The sequence below is a fragment of the Elgaria multicarinata genome, chromosome 11, assembly GCF_023053635.1.
Source record: "Elgaria multicarinata webbii isolate HBS135686 ecotype San Diego chromosome 11, rElgMul1.1.pri, whole genome shotgun sequence".
Lineage (NCBI taxonomy): Eukaryota > Metazoa > Chordata > Lepidosauria > Squamata > Anguidae > Elgaria > Elgaria multicarinata.
Window position 1 is genome coordinate 46,242,029 of NC_086181.1, and position 19,839 is coordinate 46,261,867.

At 49.5% G+C, this 19,839-nt stretch overlaps 1 protein-coding gene across 1 annotated transcript; it reads right to left on the minus strand.

Annotated features, from left to right (window-relative positions):
• Positions 1–1,861: 1,861 nt before the first annotated feature.
• On the minus strand, positions 1,862–18,115 carry CLDN7 (claudin 7). Its single transcript, XM_063138667.1, has 4 exons — positions 17,792–18,115; positions 7,961–8,125; positions 4,736–4,820; positions 1,862–3,365 (listed from the first exon to the last, which is right to left on the minus strand). The coding sequence occupies exons 1-4, from the start codon at positions 18,012–18,014 to the stop codon at positions 3,197–3,199; spliced, it is 642 nt and encodes a 213-aa protein (XP_062994737.1). The 5' UTR covers positions 18,015–18,115; the 3' UTR covers positions 1,862–3,196.
• Between the last annotated feature and the right edge of the window lie 1,724 nt (positions 18,116–19,839).

The window sequence follows — 19,839 nt, forward strand, 5'->3', positions numbered from 1 at the left end:
TGATCTCTCGGCAGCTTTTGATACCGTTGACTGTATCCGCCTGGATCTCCTCCAAGAGTTGGAAGTTAGAGCCATTGTTCCGCAGTGGTTCAGCACGTCCTTGTGGGGTCGGTTCCAGGGAATAACATTGGGTGACTGTGCAGTTGAACTGCGGGGTGCCACAGGGCACCATCTTGACCTCAATGTTATTTATTTATTATTTATTTATTACATTTTTATACCACCCAATACCCCTTGGGAGCAGTAATTAGGAGATTTGGGGCAAGGTGCCCCCAGTATGCTGTTGAACCCCCAGCTGTATTTCTCCGTGATACCTGAATTGGGAGGGGCCGTGCATGTTCTGAACTGGTGGCTGGATGCAGTTATGGCTTGGATGGGGGCAAAAGAAATGACGCTGCATCCTGGTAGGACTGAGACCCTGTGGGTGGGCGGTTCTCAGTGTTGGATCCTGGAATGGATCAGTTTTACTTTATTCCGGAGCTTTAGCCTGCCCAGTGGCAGAAGACATGAAGAAGACATGAAGAAATACTTTTAAGTGTCAAGGCCACATCCGGACAATGTAATTATTGAATTATTGGTGGCATGGGATGTTTAGTCAATTAGTGGCTGGGATGACTGTACAGTTTTTGCACTATAGATATGGCTCTGTATTGTGTATGTATCCATTACCATTATCATTACTGCTCTGCTGTTATCAGATGTGATCGTTGTATGTGTATGCTGTAATTTATTCAATCAACCTCTATGTCAGTAAAAGCTCTGTTTTCAACTTAACCAAGTATTTGAGCTTTATTTGGGTCTTTGCTGCATTTCTCCTGAGAGAAGCTTCTAATACAACTTTGCTCATTCTTGAGTAGAGTTAACTTCCAACACTCAGGTCCAGGAATTGGGCTGTTTGCCCACTCCGGCTGAGGTTGCTCTCCCCCTGAAGGAACAGGGACGTAGTTTTGGGGTGTTCCTGGTGAGACAGCAAGGTTACAAGCCTGGATATACTTGCTTTGAATGTAGTTTGGTTCTTGCCAGTGAACTGCATGATGGGATTGGAGTGCCGCAAGTGCCTGAACGTGCTGTAATGCTGAAACTGCTTAATTGGAAGGGCACTTATCTTATCTTCTTAGAGTTCTTAGAGTTGCCTTACAACCAAAGTGGATTTTTATCCTTGACACTGGATCCATTTTTGCTATTGGTGACCTCAGTGGACCAGTGCACCCATTCACAACTTCAGTTGGTGTGCCAACTTTGCCAGTTCCTGCATAGGGACAGTCTAGCCATGGTGATCCACAGACTGGTAACTCAATTAGACTACTGTAAATCACTCTGTGTGGTGCTGCCCTTGTACCTGGGTTGGAAGATGTAGCTGGTGCAGCAGTTTGGATGTCCAGCTGCATGCTTAGTTATATACGTATTACACCTGTATTAAAAGACCTGTACCACTTAGGACCTGGATACCTAGCTGACCGTCTTCCCACATATATCTGCAGCCATTAGCCTTGCTGCTCATTCCAGGACCAAGAGAATGTGGCCACATAATATCTCAAAGACCGGTCTTCTTGGTGGTGGCACCCACTGTCTGGAAAATCCTCCCCTGTACAGTTTGGGAGGCAGAAAATACAGGTGTGTTTTAAACACCTCCTGAAAATACTCTTGTTCATCCAGGTTTTCTCTGACTTGTAATTAATTGCAATTAATCTCATGCTGCTCTAGCTTACTGGTCCTTGTATTGTCTGGTATTGTTACTGTAGTTGGAATTGCTTTTAATAGTATACTTTGTGATTTTTAAGATTTATATGTGCTTACAGGTTTTATTATATCAAGTGGTGTATTCATATTACAAATACTTTGACACAAAACAGAAGTCCAATTTTTGTCCAAAACAGTCTTTATTATGTACAAAAAATATCAATTCCCAGCAACACAAAGACAATTAATTAAAAAAATACGCACGCACACACACAACCTAATGGGTCATTGTGCTTTAAATAAGGCAACATTTTCCTCTGGGAATACCGCCTTTCCTGGACCAGTCTAACTTACCTCCTTTTCCCCATGCAATAAAAAAAATTAAATGATTAAAAATCTATCAAGCAAGCAAATATTGCAGAATATAGAAAAGTTTTCTAAACATGATTTCAGGGGGAAGGTATCTGCATTTCCTGGGGAAATTTAGCACTGGGATTAGAGATGGTCCGTTACTTAAAAGTATCTGCTTGAATTAGATTGCCATCTGTCTATAGATTGGGGGTGTTCACCAGAACTCAGTTTGCTCAGATTTCTGAAATGAACAAAGTCCCCGCACAATGGTTCAGCAATACACCTAATGCCACAGAACACTTAGCTACCTGTTGGGATCTTCTCTGCCACCCTGAAAGGGATTACAACTCCCCAAAAATGGACATGTCAAATAGCCTCGTTAATATCTTCCATTTCTGTTCATCTCCAAATTATTCCCTCTAATGGGAGCTACTGCTGTCATATGGGATTCTCCAATAAGTTTGTATCTATCCCCCCCTTCCCCCACCAATAAATGCCTTACTGTGAGTAAACTTGTAAACACTCAAGAAGCAACTGGATAATTTAGAGTTTGGCTCACTGGTAATGAAATGACCCACAGAGATACACACAAATCAATACCTGTGTTCCTTTACCCAGGTATTGATTCGCATACGTCAACATTCTAGAGAACCTGACCATTATGTTTTAGGCCTGTCACATCTATATACGCCCCTGAGTACATTTCAGCTTAGGTTAATTCCATCGGGAGGGCACTTCCTTGAAGGAACAGCGCATAAAACCTTATTTCTGCCCTCACCCCCACCACCTTGCCCCGAGAACGTGGTATGGAAAATGAAAACGACCACCACTGCTGCTTTTATATCAGCCCAGAAAGTGTTACGTTGGGTGTAACACCACATACGTTAATCGCTGATTAGATCCGTCTGCAGGATACACACTTTACAAGTTATGACAAATTACCGGGACATCCCTAAATAACCATGGGGTTAAAAATATATATATGATCAAGTAAAACGCTGGCATGAAATGAAGAACATTAAAAGTGCCTCTGATGGGGTTGAAGCGCAGCGGAGGTCATTTCAAAGAGTCCAGGAGCCCCCAGGATGGGCAGGGGGTGGGGGTGGCATTCGATGGCATTCCAGGTGTGGGTATCAGGATCAGCGTTTGTCTGCTTCAGACCGGATTAGACATATTCTCTGCTAGAGGGAGGCTTGGAGATGGGCTTGCCTTGAGGGTACTGGCGGTTGCTGTAGGCTGTTTTTTCCGGACAGGAGCAACAGAGAAGGCCTCCCCCCAACAACACGAATATCGAACCAGCCCAGCCCAAGAAAATGGCCGGCCCAAATTCGAACCTGGAAGAGAAAGACAGGGAAACAGTGAGATGCTGTTGCTTCACTCCTTAGGCCTGGGGGTGAGGAACACCTGGCTCTCCTGGGCCCCTTCAGGTAGCCACTCCCCTTTTCCCTCAACCAGGCTAGTTTCCCGGCTTTTGGGCGGGGCTTCCCCCATTCTAAAAAGCTGAAATGCCTGCCATAAACCTTAGGGAACTCCGAGGGAAGCTCGGAGGATGGCAACAAGGGAGAGGGCCTTCTCAGTGGTTGCCCCCCCGACTGTGGAATGATCTTCCCGATGAGGCTCGCCTGGCGCCAACGTTGTTATCTTGTCGGCGCCAGCTCAAGACTTTTCTCTTCTCCCAGGCATTTTAACAGCATTTAACAACGTTAAGTTTGTTTTTAATGGACCCCAGAACTGTTGTTTTTAAATGGAGACTGTTGTGTTTATGCTGTTTTTATGTTTTTTAAAATTTTGTATACTTTTAATGTTTACTATTTTTAATTGTTGTAAACCGCCCAGAGAGCTTCGGCTGTGGGGCGGTATATAAATGTAACTAACTAACTAACTAACTAAATAAATAAATAAATAAAGAGCTTGCAGGTAAAATATGCTGGTGTGCTTGGTCTTTCGGCTCCACCCACCACTGGAACGCAGCTCGCGAGAGCCCCCCTGGCATGGGCAATGAATACGTTCAGAAACCCATTGGTCGAGCAATTTGATACAGCCTACAGGGATAGGGGAGGGGGTTGTTTATGCAGCAGTGAAGCCGGGGATTCCAATGTCAGTGAAGTGGTGAATCCGCTCCGGGTTTTAATCAGAACCGGTCAGACCTCTAACGGAGCTCTCCAAGGTGTGGAGCTCCGGGCTTTGTACCTCTTGGAGAGCTCCTTTAGATTTCCGACAAGTTCTGATTAAAACCCAGAGTGGATTCACCGCCCCACTGAAATCGGGGGGGGGGGGGGGGGCGAGCCCCCAGTGCAATACAGGACTCCCTTGTATTGGCATCCTATGGAGTTGCTCCCTAGGGTGACAGAGGGACATATCCTTGAAGGATCTCTGTGCCCCATGGGGGGGAATAGAGAAAGTTGCCTCCCCCTAGCCTTGCAAAAGAAGATCATTTTGGGCTCGAAATATGAAGTTAAGCGGGGGGGGGGGATTTTGGAGACTGTCAAGGGCAGAAATAGCGTCCCCCGCTACATTCTTCTTACATTCCCATAATGTAGATTTCCCCACCCTGCTTCACATAGGAAGAACTTTATTCTTTATTTATTTAAAAACATTTTTATAGCACCACATCGCCATTTCTGGCATCGTGGTGCTTTGCAATAACACGTAAAACAATTTCCATTAACAACCCTCAACCCACATTAACATTTAAAGAACTCACTTTTGATTTACAGCCACCACGGAGCTATAGAAATCCCGTACGATTTGGTTTCCTATCCAGGAGCAGGCAATGAGGGCAGCCAAACCTGAGGAGAGAGAGAGAGAGAGAGAGAGAGAGAGAGAGAGAGAGAGAGAGAGAGAGAGAGAGAAATGACACCTTAATACTTGCTTGTTTGGGGCTTCAATCTTCCCACTGGGCCACCTTCCCCAACCTGGTGCCCGCCAGATGTGTTGGACCTGTGCCATGTAGCCCTGCACCTCTGGAGGGAGGTTTGGCAGAGGCTGCCCTAGAAGGCTTAGAGTCCTCTTCTCTTCGTGGGCCAGTGTGAGGCGATGAATTGCGGCCAGTACAATTTCAGGATCCTTACCAGGGGATCACTTTGGCTTTGCAGTGTGAGACAGTATGGCACAGGGGTTAGAGTGCTGCACTGGGATTCAGCAGACCTGAGTTCTAGTTGCCACTCAGGCAATGAAACTTGCTGGATTCTCAGCCTAACCTGCCTTGCAAGGTTGTTGTGATGAAAAACGGAAATGAAGAGAACCATGCAAGCTGCCTTGGAAAAAAGCCGGATGTTCGTAGCTTGGGGGTTATCCTAGAACCATCTCTGTCACTTGAGACTCAGGTGGCCTCGGTGGCACGGAGTGCTTTCTACCAACTCCAGTTGGTGGCCCAGCTACGCCCCTATCTGGACAGGGATAACCTGGCTTCAGTCGTCCATACTCTGGTAACCTCCAAATTAGATTACTGCAATGCCCTCTACATGGGGCAGCCTTTGAAGACGGTTCGGAAGCTGCAGCTTGTGCAAAATGCGGCAGCCAGATTGATAGCTGGAACAGGGAGGTTTGAGCATATGACACGGATTCTGGCCCGCTTGCATTGGCTACCTATACGTTTCCGAGCCCAATTCAAGGTGCTGGTTTTAACCTATAAAGCCCTACATGGCTTGGGACCGCAATACCTGACGGAGCGCCTCTCCCGACATGAACCTACCCCTACACTGCGCTCAACATCTAAGGTCCTCCTCTGAGTGCCTCCTCCGAGGGAAGCACGGAGGATGGCAACAAGGGAGGGGGCCTTCTCGGTGGTGGCCCCCCAATTATGGAATGATCTCCCCGATGAGACTCACCTGGCACCAACATTGTTATCTTTTCGGCGCCAGGTCAAGACTTTTCTCTTCTCCCAGGCATTTTAACAATTTAACAGCATTTAACAAGTTTGTTTTTAATGGACCCCAGAATTGTTGTTTTTAAATGGATACTGTTGTTGTTTTTTGTTTCTGATGGTTTTTAAATTTTGTATACTTTTTAATGTTTACCATTTTTAACTGTTTTTAAATGGATACTGTTGTAAACCGCCCAGAGAGCTTCAGCTATGGGGCAGTACATAAATGTAATAAATAAATGATGTCGAATTCACCAGGTATCATAGGCGGGCGCAGCACATTAGGGTGTGCACCCGGGGATTTAAAAAAATTTTTTTTTAAAGGCATACATTTATTGAATACTCAGTCATAAAGGATATTATTTTTATTCATTTATTTATTAAACACTGCACATGGATGCCCTGCGTTCGGCTTGCCTGACCGTGGTAGGGCTGTTGCAGCTGCTCAAGCAGAGGCCTAGCGGCTGAGGGAACATGGCTCCCAGCAGAGCAATTCTTTTTCATTCCTGCTGTCGGAAGCAATTGCGCTCTCTTGGAGGCAGCGGTTCTTCGGCGGAGCAGTCGGAGGGCAGCCGGGAGGTGGGACATTCCTGCTGCATCTGGATCCCTACTCAGTGGCCCCCTTAATTCGGCACTTATTGTTTCAGACATTAGGGTGTGCCTGGACACACCCGGCACACCCCTTGCGCACGCCTATGCCAGGTATAAATGTTTGGAAATTTAGCTCTGTGTGGTATCCAGGCCTTGCCTCCAATCTACAAGCTCTCCTTCTGGACTGAAGGACAAGAACGAGAGGAACCCATCCTGCATCCACCAAAGTGGGTTCAGTGCCACCACAGGGTGCCCTGGCTATACATCTGTTAGTCCTTTTAGTGCTGCAAGTTTCTGCTTAGATCAGGGGAGAGGGTGACGTTCCCCCCCCCCCAGATATTACCAGACTACAACTCCCATGAGTGAAGCCCAGCCTTCCACAATCCGGTGCCTCGGAGTGCAACCCCCATCATAGTTTGGGGGTGCTCTTGGATCCAGAATTGTCACTTGAGGCACAGGTGAACTCAGTGGCAAAGAGCACCTTTTATCAGCTTAGGCTGATATACCAACTGCGCCCTTATCTGAACAGAGATAGCCTCGCTACAGTTATCCATGCTCTGATAACCTCGCGTTTGGATTACTGCAATGCGTTATATGTGGGGCTGCCTTTGAAAACAGTCCGGAAGCTTCAGCTGGTACAAAACAGGGCAGCCCGTTTACTAACAGGGACTGGCTGACGAGACCACATCACGACAGTCCTTTTCCAGCTTCATTGGCTGCCAGTCCAGGTCCGGCCCCGATTCAAAGTGCTGGTATTAACATTTAAAGCCCTAAACGGTTTGGGGCCAGGCTATCTGAAGGAACACCTCCTCCCGTATGTACCTGCCCGGACCTTAAGGTCATCCTCAAGGGTCCTTCTTCGCAAGCCCCTGCCCAAGGAAGTGAGGCAGGTGGCTACCAGGAGGAGAGCCTTCTCTGCTGTGGCACCCCGGCTGTGGAATGAGCTCCCTAAGGAGGTTCGCTTGGCACCTACATTATATGCTTTTAGACGCCAGGTGAAGACCTTTTTATTCTCCCAGCATTTTAACAGTCTATAAATAAATTTTAACTTGGTGTTTTAAATTTGTAATTTTGCATTGCTGCTGTTTTTATCTGGTTGAGCTTTTATATTGTATTTTATATTATGGTTTTATACTGTGGTTTTATACTTTGAATGTTTTTAATTTTTGTGAACCGCCCAGAGAGCTCCGGCTATTGGGCGGTATAGAAATGTAATAAATAAATAAATAAATAAATAAATAAATAAATTCTCAGACCAATGATGAGAGTTGCAGTCCTGCATTTCCAGAGAGCACATCCAGACTGGGGAAGGCTGTTCTAGCCTGTGCAGAGGGCACAGCGAAAGAGGGGCGTTTGGTTTACAACACACCCCACGGTCTTTCCAGAGGGAATATCTGGGCAACATTTCCAGCCTGCAAAGCAGCCAGTAGGTCCAAGAATGACAGCCAAAGGCGGGCTTTGCGACCGACTCACCTGCGACCAGAAAGATGATGCCCCCCGTCATGGCAATCCGAGCCTTCTGCGTCTTGTCCTCAGATCCGCAGCGGGTGCACTTCATCCCCATGATGGCGATACACATGGCCACCAGCCCCACAATGATGGACACCACCATCAGCGCCCGCGTAGCTTGTAGAGAGGCTGGAAAGAGAGAGGAACAGGCGTGAGGGGGCGGGAAGCAAAGCCAGTGCAGACATGATAGCACTCTTCAAATACTTAAAAGATTGTCACACAGAGGAGGGCTGGGATCTCTTCTTGATCCTCTCAGAGTACAGGACATGGAATAACGGGCTCAATTTAAAAGAAGCCAGATTCCGGCTGGACATCAGAAAAAACTTCCTGACTGTTAGAGCAGTATGACAATGGAACCAGTGACCTAGGGAGGTGGTGGGCTCTCCCATACTAGAGGCCTTCAAGAGGCAGCTGGACAACCATCTGTCAGGGATGCTTTAGGGTGGATTCCTGCATTGAGCAGGGGGTTGGACTCGATGGCCTTGTAGGCCCCTTCCAGCTCTGCTGTTCTATGATTCTATGATCCAAGAGCTCAGGACTCCTTGCATCTTCTGCTCAAACACACCAGATTTATTATGTTTCTTTTGGGAACCCAACTATCCTGGCTCACAGCCTTCTCCTGCTTCAACTCCAGGCTTTGGCTTCCCTCCCAGAGAACCCAGGAGTCCTAGTTCCCAGCCAGGGCCAGTGTCAAGGACAGGTGTAGTGGGACACCTGGAGAAGGGGCCCTCCGACCACAGCCCTTGAAGTTATTCCTCCTCTTCACCTGTGCAACCTGCTTGTTCACCTGCCTCTCGCTCTGGCCCAGGCAACGGTGGAGGTGAGAAGGAGAGGCCGTGGCCTCCTTGCTCCCTGCTGTCTGCCTGCTGAGCAAGCAAGGGGCAGCCATGATGAGGAAGAGGAGGAGGAGTCATAGCAGCTGGTGCCCATGGCAGTGGGAAGGTAGACTTTTTGAGGACATATTGGCCAAGGGAACTAAACGTAATTGTTTTATTGTGTTTTTATTAGAATGTAAGCCTATGTGGCAGGGTCTTGCTAGTTTATTGTTTTACTAGGTACAGCACCATGTACACTGATGGTGTTAAATAATAATAACAACAACAATACCCACAACCCCCAAAAAATCCCTGGAGCTCTCTGCTCCGACAAGTGTATAAATTTATGTTCCTCTAATCCAGCCTTCCTCAACCTGGGGCGCTCCAGATGTGTTGGACTGCATCTCCCAGAATGCCCCAGCCAGCGGAGCTGGCTGGGGCATTCTGGGAGTTTTAGTCCAACACATCTGGAGCGCCCCAGGTTGAGGAAGGCTTTGTCTAATCCCTGCTAGTGATATGGAAGGCCAGAAAAATATCCACAAAGGCAGCATGTTTGGGGTTGTGCATGTGTGTTTTAAAACAATGTTTATTTTGAGCTAAAACACAATTAAGCGCTACGGCACGCATTTTAACAATTTTAAAAATATATAGGTAAAAAGGCACCAATAAAAGATGGATGGAAAGAGAAGCCTGAAATGGCGCCAGCCGGAAAGGTGAAGGGAAGAGACCAACCTGGCGCCATCCATGGGCCAGAGAAGGAACAGCTGCAGGGCACGTCTTTTGCCCTTCCGTGCCAGAAAGAACACCCATAAGAACATTGGAACTAAGAACGGGTGCTTGAGTTTTGCTCTTTTCCTCCTCCCTCCCAATCCCCTTTCCTTTTGTGTCGTGTCTGTTAGATTTTAAGCCAGAGGGCAGGGGCTGTCTCTTTATTCATCTTTGCAAGCTGCTCTGGGAAATCGCTGTACATATCGAACCCATGCCTCTTCCTATAAAGACAGAACGAGAGCACAAAGGTGATCTACACCTGGCAAGATTGCACGAGTGTTCTCCCCCACCCCCAAGGTAGATTTTCTGTCATCCAAAAAAAACCTGGAAGTACAAAGAAAGCACAGCAGCAGAGGGGAAGGGGAATGACCGTGGAGGTGACTCCAATGTCAGTGGAGCAGTGAATCCATTCCGGGTTTTAGTCAGCAGCTCTCCAAGGTGTGGAGCTATCCGGTTCTGACTGAAACCTGGAGCGGATTCACCACCCCACTGACACCGGAGCCACCAGTGGAGAAAGACACACAATTATTTGGTGACTATTCCACGGTAAACGCCTAGTGTGGAAGCACCCAAAGAACAGGGTGGGGGTAAAAGACATGGTAAGATGTTTACAGAACGATGAATGGAGCAGACAGAATAAATAGAAATTAATCACCATCTCGAAACACCAGAAACTCAAGTGCCTCTGTGTGTGTGTGTGTGTGTGTCCGTCCATCCGGTTTCACCCAACACACAAATTTAACCTACAGCACTCATTGCCACTACCTGCTGCAATTTCTCCGTTCACCTGGAGGTCAGACAAATTCAAGAGGACAAGACCTTCAATTACTACTAGCCAGGACAGCTTCTTTAGAGCCATTAGATACACAGGCCCCGTTCAGAAGACACCTTAAACCATGGCTTTAACCACGGTGGTTAAGCCAGAAAGCCGGGCCGTGTTCAGAAGACACCTTAAAACCACAGCTTTAACCACGGTGACAAGGCAAAAAGCCTTATTCACTGTGCTTAAAGCCATGGTTTATGGTGTCTTCTGAATGGGGCCATACTCTTTTCATGTTGATTTGAGAAGTAGGGGATGAGTCTTACCATCAAGCCCAGTGGCTGACCACTACTGGAAGCACAGCACTGGGTTCAACAAGCCTCCAGTCTGATCCAACAATGCCCCATTGATCCTACAGTGTCCTCCCTGCTTCTACAACAGTTTGGAACCTGTCCGTTTAGTACCAATTCATTGTTTTTGCTCCGGGTAAATACAGCAGCTGTAAGTTTTAGTTGCAGAATCACAGCGATTAAGGTTGCGATCCTATGCCTACTTACCTGGGAGAAAACCCCATTGAAATCAATGGGTTTTACTTCTAAGTAGGCATGTATAGGATTGTACTTGGAAAGGTGCAATCCCATGCACATTTAGACAGAAAAAAGTGCCAGCCAGCCTGGCTGGGGAATGTTAGGAGTTGGGACTTTTTTCTGTCTAAACCTACGTAGAATTGCACCCTAAACATTTTTGGCACATTGCTGCTTTTTTTAAGCACACCCTTCCTGCCTTATCTTTTGAATTCCTTCCCATGTACCTCCCAGCATGAGGTTTTCATTTTGCGCAGAGGTTTCACGAAAAAAAATTTTGTTGCACGCGAGACTGATTTGGGATCGGAAGGTCGGCTCCCAGGTTCCTTGAAATTCCTAAGAAAAAAAGTGGAGTCAGCTTTCCATCACCTGGCTAAGTCCAGATGTGCCAGACTACAACTCCTATCATCCCCAGTTGGCTAGGACAGATGGCAGTCCATCGTATTTGGACAGCGGCAGATTGGAGAAGGCGAGGATTGAGCCAGGCACTGAGAGATTTGAGAATTCCTTTTCAGGGTTAAACAGCGGGTAAAGCTCTTGAGTTTTGCACAGTGGAGCCAAAGCACTAGGAAGGGTGTATGTGTGTGGGGGGGGGGGTGTCTAGGGAGACACCACTGTACAGTTTCCACCTTTGGCCCCATGCCAAAGCAAAACCTAGCCCAGTGAGAAGAATACAAAGTCTAAAGGAGCTATTTGCTAACACAGACCTATAAAACCACACCTGATTTAAACTCTTTCTGGATTTCATGAACAGATCAAATCATCCCTGGGCTCCTTTGGAGCTGGGAGTCAGGACTCCTGGGTCCTAGGCCACTGTGGGTGCGTGTCTAAGTGAAGGAGACAAGATTCTGGGAGGGGCGTGTGTCTTGCATGTAAGCAGAAAAGAATCTTGGCCTCCAGGACTCCTGGGTTCAAACCGACTCAGGGTGGGAAACCCCGGCAGTGACTGAGGGTTCTGTTTCCCACACATAATTCTTCCTCATGGCCTGAAATCTATGTAGCCCTCCCCAACCTGGTGCCCTCCGGAAATGTTGGACTACAGTTCCCATAATGCCCAGCCAGCATAGGGATGGCTAGAGTTGTAGTCCAAAAACATCTGGAGGACACCAGCTTGAAGGAAGAATGATCTATAGAGTCCTTCGGATCAGGCCTCCTACCTACTCGTCACTATTTTGGGACACTAAGCGTTGTCCAGCTTCTTTTCAAATATCTTGCCTCAGGCTGCACAGGATGGGGGGTGGCAGGACCAGGCTGCACAGGGAATTCTTTAGTAAATGCAGCAGCCAGAGAAAAGCTTGGACCCAAACCCCACCTCCGTGCTTCAAGTTTTGGTGTCTTTGGCGCTAGGAAAAAACAAGGCAGGTGGCATCGTAGCCGGACTGTGTTTGCTCTGTCTACCATTCTGAAATAAAATGTCTCTTTAAAGCCAATTCTATTTTTTTAATCGCATTTATATCCTGCCTTTTTCCCTGCAAAGAACCCAAGGTGGCAAACATAATCCTCCTCCTCTCCACTTTATCCTTACAACAACCCTGTGAGGTGGGTTGGGCTGAGAGTCTGTGACTGGCCCAAAGTCACCCAGTGGGTTTCCATGGCCGAGTGGGGACTAGAACCCGGATCTCCCAACTCCCAGTCTGACACTCTAGCCACTACACCACACTACAAGTTCAGGGGAGTTTTGCACAGTTTGGGGGTCTAAACACCTTCACAGAATGGTAACAGGAGTCTTTCCCCCAACCTGGTGCCCTCCAGATATGGCCAAACACCATGCTGGCTGGGAATGATAGAAGCTGGAGTCCAACATATCCAAAGGGCACCCGGTTGGGGAAGGCTGAGTTACAGCTAAGCATTCTGGGGGATTTTCCATGCACTGGAACATTCTACGGAAATTATTATTACCAGCAGTGAGCAATCTACAGGCAAAGGACAGGACCGTAAACCAACCTTTGTTTTTTGTTTGCTTTAAAAGTCACCAAATAGAATGGCCAGGTTCCGTGCTTTTTTTTCCCTGGAGGAAAAGGCACCAGAATGCTTGGGTTACATTTCCTCGGGAGAAATAAATGTCCCAGGGGTACAGCTCCTTGCATAATCTTGGTTTAAATCCAGTCCTTAAAGTAAGGTTGTAGACCAGGCAGTATAATAATAAAACATATCTTTCTTAAGACTTAAAACCAGAAAAAGGTGCTGGAACTCAATTCCGGCAAGCAATCAATAGAAGAAAAGGTGCCGGAGCTCAGTTCCGGTGAGTTCCACCAGAAAAAAAAAAGAGCACTGGCCATGTACGTCCTACCCTCGGGGGCCTGGGATAGAAGTCTCTGAGAACTCAGGGTTTTGAAACAAACGTTTCCCAACTCCCACCTTCAAAGCAAAGCTGATCTCAGCCTCTGATCGGAATTCACCGCTCTTTCCTCTTTCTCTCCCCATAGACAGGGTGGTGAGGTGACATCACCCCTCCCCTAGGACAGGTGTGCAGGCGAGCGCGCCGAGGCACAACGGACACCACCAACCAACCAGTGCAGAACAAAGAGTTTCGCTGAAACCGATGCGGGCAGACAGCGTTCAGAGACCGAGGGAGGGGAGCAGGGCCTAGAGCTGGAGGCGGTGGGTGGGTGGGGATGTTGAAGGCTGAACTCCCGATTTCTACCATAAAGCTGGGTGGGGGAGGGGAGAAGCAGGACTCCTGGGTCTCAAGCCCCTACCTGCCTTCTCAGGGAATCCAAGAGTTTGAACTCCCAGCTCTTCCGTCAAGCAAACAATATGGCATTCTGCATCACGGAACCCTGCAGTCCTACGAGGAAACTTCACCCAGCACCAGACTTCCTCCCTGCTTTCCCCAAGCTGTTCCCTGTGACCCCTGCGGTTGCACTTACGGCACTAGCAAAGCAAGAATGTTTTCTCAAATAATGAAGCCCGATAAGGTATCGCGCACCTTTGCTGCCGGGCTGTGGCTTTATAAACAGAGGCGGGCGGGATTCAGGAACGCGGAGAGGAGAGAAGGCGGAGAAGCGCCGTGACCCACCTAACCCAGAGCTCCAGGGACCCTGGGTAGAAGATCCGCCCTGCAAACTCTCGGAGAAAGCCATCCCCAACCTGGTGGCCTCCAGATGTCTTGGGTTGGAATTCCCATCACTGATGGGAGTTGCAACCGAACACATCTGGAGGCCTCCAGGATGGGCCAGGCAGCTCTAAGACAACCAAGGCATCGTGTTCCGACCCATGCCATAACTGGGCACAAAAACTTGGTGAGACGTGACCCATCGGCTGCTCCATACAGAGAAGACTTAAACGCTCCCCTTTCCTATTGGGGTGCAAGCATTTAAAAAGCGAGGGAGGACCGCAACAACCCGGCATGAACAAGACACATTTTGTTTTCCTTGATTCAGACATTCCCTGATCTGCCGCTCTCCACCCTTCTGAAAGCAAGGCAGGCCCCACCCAGCGCCTTCCTGTGATGAACCCAGAGCCTTCGAGAAAGAAAAGATGAGCAGAACCCATCTGGACTGGGCAGGAGCAAAGAGAGCAGTACCCACCCTCCCTAATTGCCATTCATCAATCTTCAAGGAAAGCTGCACTGACGTGGTGAAAGAGGCCCAAAGGATGCCTCACGGGTGCCGTGCCCAGCCCAGACTCATGACCCAGGGCTTCAGCGAGTATTTGGAGTCCGCGTCTTGCTCCCCGGACCATCCCAACCAGTCCCCTCCTCCGTGGCCCCACGCACTGCAGTTACTTGGGAGTAACGAGATGGTGGTCCTAGCTCAGATTTCTCCAAAAGGGATGCCTCCCCCATGTGTTGGATTACAGTTCCCATCATCGCCAACCTGGCTTGAGATGATGGAACCTGTAGTGCAACTCATTTGGGGGGGCATCAGTTCCCCCCCCCCGGTCCTTTTCAGAAAGCATAGGAACAGGTAAGTTACTGGCAGGAGCAGAGCCCTAATGACTTAGGTAGCTACTGTTACAGCAAGCATATTTGTTTCTTTCTCCCCCACTGTGTCACTATCCCTTCTCTGGCATCAGCTGTTGAGCCCCAGGAGGTATTTCTCTGGCTATGCAATTTAACCCATCTTCAATATCTGCTTATAAATAGGTGTTCCCACCCACGGTCCCTCAAAAGATTGGGCTTGAAACTCTGGCTCTGGTTTGAGTAGCGCCATCGGCATGGAAGGCAAGGCGCTCGAGGGAAACCCTCCCTCTGCTTTCCCCCACCCCCACAGACTGTTTTAGATTGTAAGCGCCTTGGAGGCAGAGACCTGTCTGGTTTTGCCTGTGAGATGCTATAAGGGGCCCCCATGGCTCTATGAACTCAGTGCCATGCCACTTCCTGTCTCCCTCTCCTCCCCCATCTCTGCCTCTTTCTAAAGAGGCCAGAAATTCTCTGGAAATAATCCATCACCAAAGGCCCTTTGTCATTCTTGCCTGAAGGCGTGGCCCCAGAGAAGGTGGGGGGAGAGAAAAAGACCAAAGGAACTGACCCAACCGGCCTAGTCAGTTTCAGGGAGGGAAATTCTACCAAAGAAGGAGGAAATAGGAGAAAAGACAAATGAAAGTTTTGTGGGCTTCTCTTTGAAAAAGAGAAAGAAAAAAGGAAAGGAAAAGGTGATAGCAACAGCCAGGCAGGAAGAGAAATCCCAGAGAGAAAGAAGGAAAGAAAAGTCCTTTAGAGCTGGCGTTCCCAGCCAAGTTTAAAAATATATATATCAGATGTGTTGATGTAAGGCAGGGAAGGTGCACGCTCTGCCTTCCTGGTCTTGTGTTTGGAGAAGGAGGGGCCGGCGCGTTCTTTGCAGCTCAGTTGTCTAAACAACCAGGGCCCTTACCTGACTCCCGCCCTCTAAGCCCCACAAATCCCAATTTAAGACACTGTCAAGTTGGGCTGTGGGGCAGGAGCCGTGGCTTCCTCCAAAAAGCCAGGGGGAGGCAGATTAAGGCCTTTAAGGAGGGGAAGAGATAAAGCCCAGAGCCTTTTACTAGGAGGAGGAAAACAAAAAAGGGATCCCTACAAACGGCTTTATGGCGGCCTTCCCCAGCACGCTGTCTGGAGGGCACCGGGTCAGCAAAGATGGGCTTACACAGGGCTGGGGAAGGCAAAATTCAGACCTTCTGAAGGTCTGCTGCTCAGCCTTAGTGATCCCAAGGTTTCATTGGCCTTTTGCTAATTTCGTTACATACTGCAAACACACACACACACAGAGCAACTTAAAAGGAAAGTGCACTGTGTTTTAAGCACAGCCTTACTGGGTAGATCAGTGGTTAAAGGCAGGACGGGGTGAATTCAGACCAGGGCTTGGCCCTAGAAGCAGTTTTGAATATCAAAGGAAGGAGAAAAGGAGAGGGCCCCTGGGCATGCTTGAAGGTTTCCTCGCCTTGATTAAGCACAACTAACCTTCCCGGAGCCAGCTTTATTTTAATTATTATTATTATTATTATTATTATTTCAGATGAGGGGACCTCCTCTGTGCGTCCTTGACCTTTGACCCAGCACTTCACTTTCCAAAGAAAGCAGTAAGGAGGGGGGGATTCTTGGTCCTGCCTGAATCGAAGCCCCACCCCACCCCCTTGTTACAAAGACATTTTATTATTTATTACATTTCTGTGCTGCCCAACAGCTGAAGGGTGGTTCACAAGAACTTAAGGGATTCTCAAAGCACTAAAAAATAAATAAATGCCCTTTGGTTTGCAGCACAGCCACATTTAAGGAGGGGAGGTAGAAAAGTCTGGGGGGTGTTGTTGTTTTGGGGGGGCATTCCTGCTCTCCCCCGCCTACCCGCACCCCAAATATCGCTCCCACGAAATCCCTGGCCAGCAAAGGCGCACCAGGGTTTGCATTTCTGGGTGGGGCCGGTTGCTGGGGTAGGAAGCAAAGACATTCCGGAGCGGAAAGTGACCCGTTTTTTCGCTCCTCCGCGCAAGGCGGTTTGCGGAACCCGGAGTCCATTTGAAAAGGTCGGCGAGAACGCGCTGCGAGGGCGGGGAGGGTGGCGGCGGGCCCGGGAGCAGCCGGCTGCGGGCCGCGAGAGGTTAATCAGTAGCCAAGGGGGGGCAAAGGGCGGCAGGCAGCGCCTCTGCCAGAAGGAGCCGGGGCGCCCCCCACCCCAACTTCTGCCAGGTTTGGGGGTGGGGGCGCCCTTCGCACCCCGCCTCAACCTTCCTGCCCTCCAAGTCTCCCGTATTACCCCCATGGGGGGGTGCCCCACTGCACCCCCCCCTTTCCAGCCCCAGGCCAAACACCACCACTTCCTCCCCTCCAGGCTCCACTGATCTATGGGGCCCACCTCCCCCCCTTACTCCCCAGCTCAACCACCATCCCCAAAGCGCATTCCCCCTTTCCTCCGCCCCCACAAGTGACCTTCCCCGGCCACTCCTTCGAGGTCAAAGAGCCCCCCCCCCAAGCCTGGGACTTCTCACACACACACCCCATGCTCCACACCTGTCCCGGCCACGCCTTCTTTGCTGCTGCCCCCCCTTTTCCACCGCCGCCTCCCAAACAGGCAACGCCATTGTGGGGGGTGTACAGCCCCCCCTGTTTTCATCAACTTCCCTCCCCCTTGATCCTCCAGAGAGGCCATTGAAGCCCCCCCACCTCCTTTTCTACCTCCAGCTTTCTGCTGCCCCCCCATCCCCATCTAGTCCTCTTCTCTCCTCCCAATCCCCCCCAGAGTCTTAGCCCCCCAAGATCTTTCCAGAGCCCCCCTGGCTACCCACTTTCACCACAGTCCCCCCAAACTCTCCTTGCCCCCCTCTTTTCTCACGACCCCCAGAAGGTGCCCCTCTAAGTATCCCCCCTCGGGCCCAGCCTCCCACACCTGTACCTGGGGGCGATCCCGAAGGGCCCCCCACCCCACCCCACCCCGCTCGCCCCGGGACTCACGTGAGAGGCTGAGCATGCTGTCGTAGGCTTTGCACTGAATCTGCCCGGTGCTCTGCCAGGCGCATTCCATCCAGAGGCCCCTGTAGATGGCCTGGGCGGTGATGATGGTGCCGCTGGAGTAGGAAGACATTTGCCACTGCGGCAGGATCGTGGCCACGATGGTGGCGGCCCAGCCCAGCAGGGCCAGCCCAAAGCCCAGGAGTTGCAAGCCCGCGTTGGCCATGGAGGAGCGAGGCGGGGAGAGAGAGAGAGAGAGAGAAAGATATCCAAAGGCGCCCGATCAGCAAGCGGACCGAGTGGAGACTGGCTCGTACCTGCGCGCCAGGTGAGCGCACCTGTATTTATGCCCTAGCCCGGAGGGGGCAGGGAGCGTGACATCAGGGCCGGAGGGGAGGGGGGGAAGGAGTGTCAACAGAAACCGACACCCAAGGCCACCGCCGTGGCTTCCTGGGAAGCTACTCCTCCCTTTCCCCCTTTCTCTGTTGCCTTGAATCACAGGCAGAAATCCAGCAGGTGAACCTTTGCTGTTGTCTTTTGGGACATCCAGAAATACAGTGCAAATATCTAAAGACATACGACGACACTACAGCGCAATCTCAGGCACGTCTACTCACAAGCAGGTCCGATGGGGTTTACTCCCAAGTAGAGGGTGGGAGCCTTACCCAGTGGTTACTGCTGAATATAATATGTGAAAGTTTGTTCTTGTGGAAGGCTATGAGTTTTGCATCCTTCCGTATCTTTCTTGCAGTTCTACCAAAACCCAGAGGTGGTAAAAGGTTGGCCAGGACCCATCTCTGGATGTTTTTCAGTTAATCACACCCAGGGCTTCTGACGCTCAATTATTTAACAATAGCAACGACAACATGGCACACACAACCCACGCACACCCTTGCGCAGCTTTCTCCAATTTGGTGCCCTTTAGAGGTGTTGGGACTACAACTCCCATCAGCCCCAGGCCACATAGCTCCCAACGATAGGAGTTGTAATCCAGCACCTCTGCAGGGCACCAGACCGGAGAAGGCTGCCTGAACTTATATTGCTGAAATGCAGAAAGCGGGTGAGGCTAACCAGGAACGGATTTTTGTGTAGAAGGGCGGTGAGCTCCATTTGAAATCCCAGGGCTCGATATTCTTTCATTTTAAACTGACGCCTTTGCACCTGGTCCCAGTTGGTGGATCTCAGCAGGTTGGGGTGGGAGAGGGTGGATTAGTAAAATAACAACAACAATGATAATAGATCCTGCAAGTCTGAATTCTGCCCACCTCTGCCCTAAAACATCTGCAAATCCCTTAATGTTGCCTTTTCCTTGCTTAACCCAAAGAGATGGAGTTATTTCGTGGAGACACATCAACAAGTCCCAAAGCTTTATATGTCATTTGTCTCTCATCCTCTCTATTTGCCTGGATTTCCAGTACTTCGCCGACACTAATTGCTACCCATCCTAAGGCACAAGAGAACACCTTGAGCCAAGAGTGGCATAGAGAGGCAGTGTGGTGTAGTGGTCAGAGTGCTGTACTGGGACTCAGGAGGCCAGGTCCTAGTCCCGGCTCAGGCCATGAAACTCTCTGAATCTCAACCTAACCTGCCTCAGGGGGTTGCTATGGGGATAAATTGAAGAGGAGGAGGAGGAGGAGGATCATGTGAGTCACCTTGAGTTCCTTGCAAGAGGAAGAAAGGTGGGATGTCAATGTAATAAACAAACAAACAAATAAATAAATAAATAAATAAAATTAACAGTTCTGCTCCTTCTTCCCCACTGCACCACCATGGCAGAGAAAGTTTCACCTGTTGGATGCCTTAAGCCAGGCTTCCCCAACTTGCCGCCCTCCAGAAGTGTTGGGACTACAACTCCCATCTTCTGTAGCTGGGTAGGGATGATGGGAGTTGTAGTCTGACACCTCTGGAGGGTGCCTGGTTGGGGAAAGCTAACTGATGCTATAAAGTTCATTGGCTTCCGATGCCACATCAATGGCCAATCAATGGCCACATAGCTTTAAGGTGGGGGGAGGCTGGTGGCTCTGATGTCTGTGGGGTGGTGATTCCGCTCC

Coding starts and splice junctions, on each gene's coding strand:
- CLDN7 (XM_063138667.1), bottom strand. CDS start 18,014: ATGGCCAACGCGGGCTTGCAACTCCTGGGCTTTGGGCTGGCCCTGCTG. Junction 8,126..17,791: donor CAGCATGCTCAGCCTCTCAC/GTGAGTCCCGGG, acceptor CTCTCTTTCCAG/CCTCTCTACAAGCTACGCGG. Junction 4,821..7,960: donor CATCATCTTTCTGGTCGCAG/GTGAGTCGGTCG, acceptor CTCTCTCCTCAG/GTTTGGCTGCCCTCATTGCC.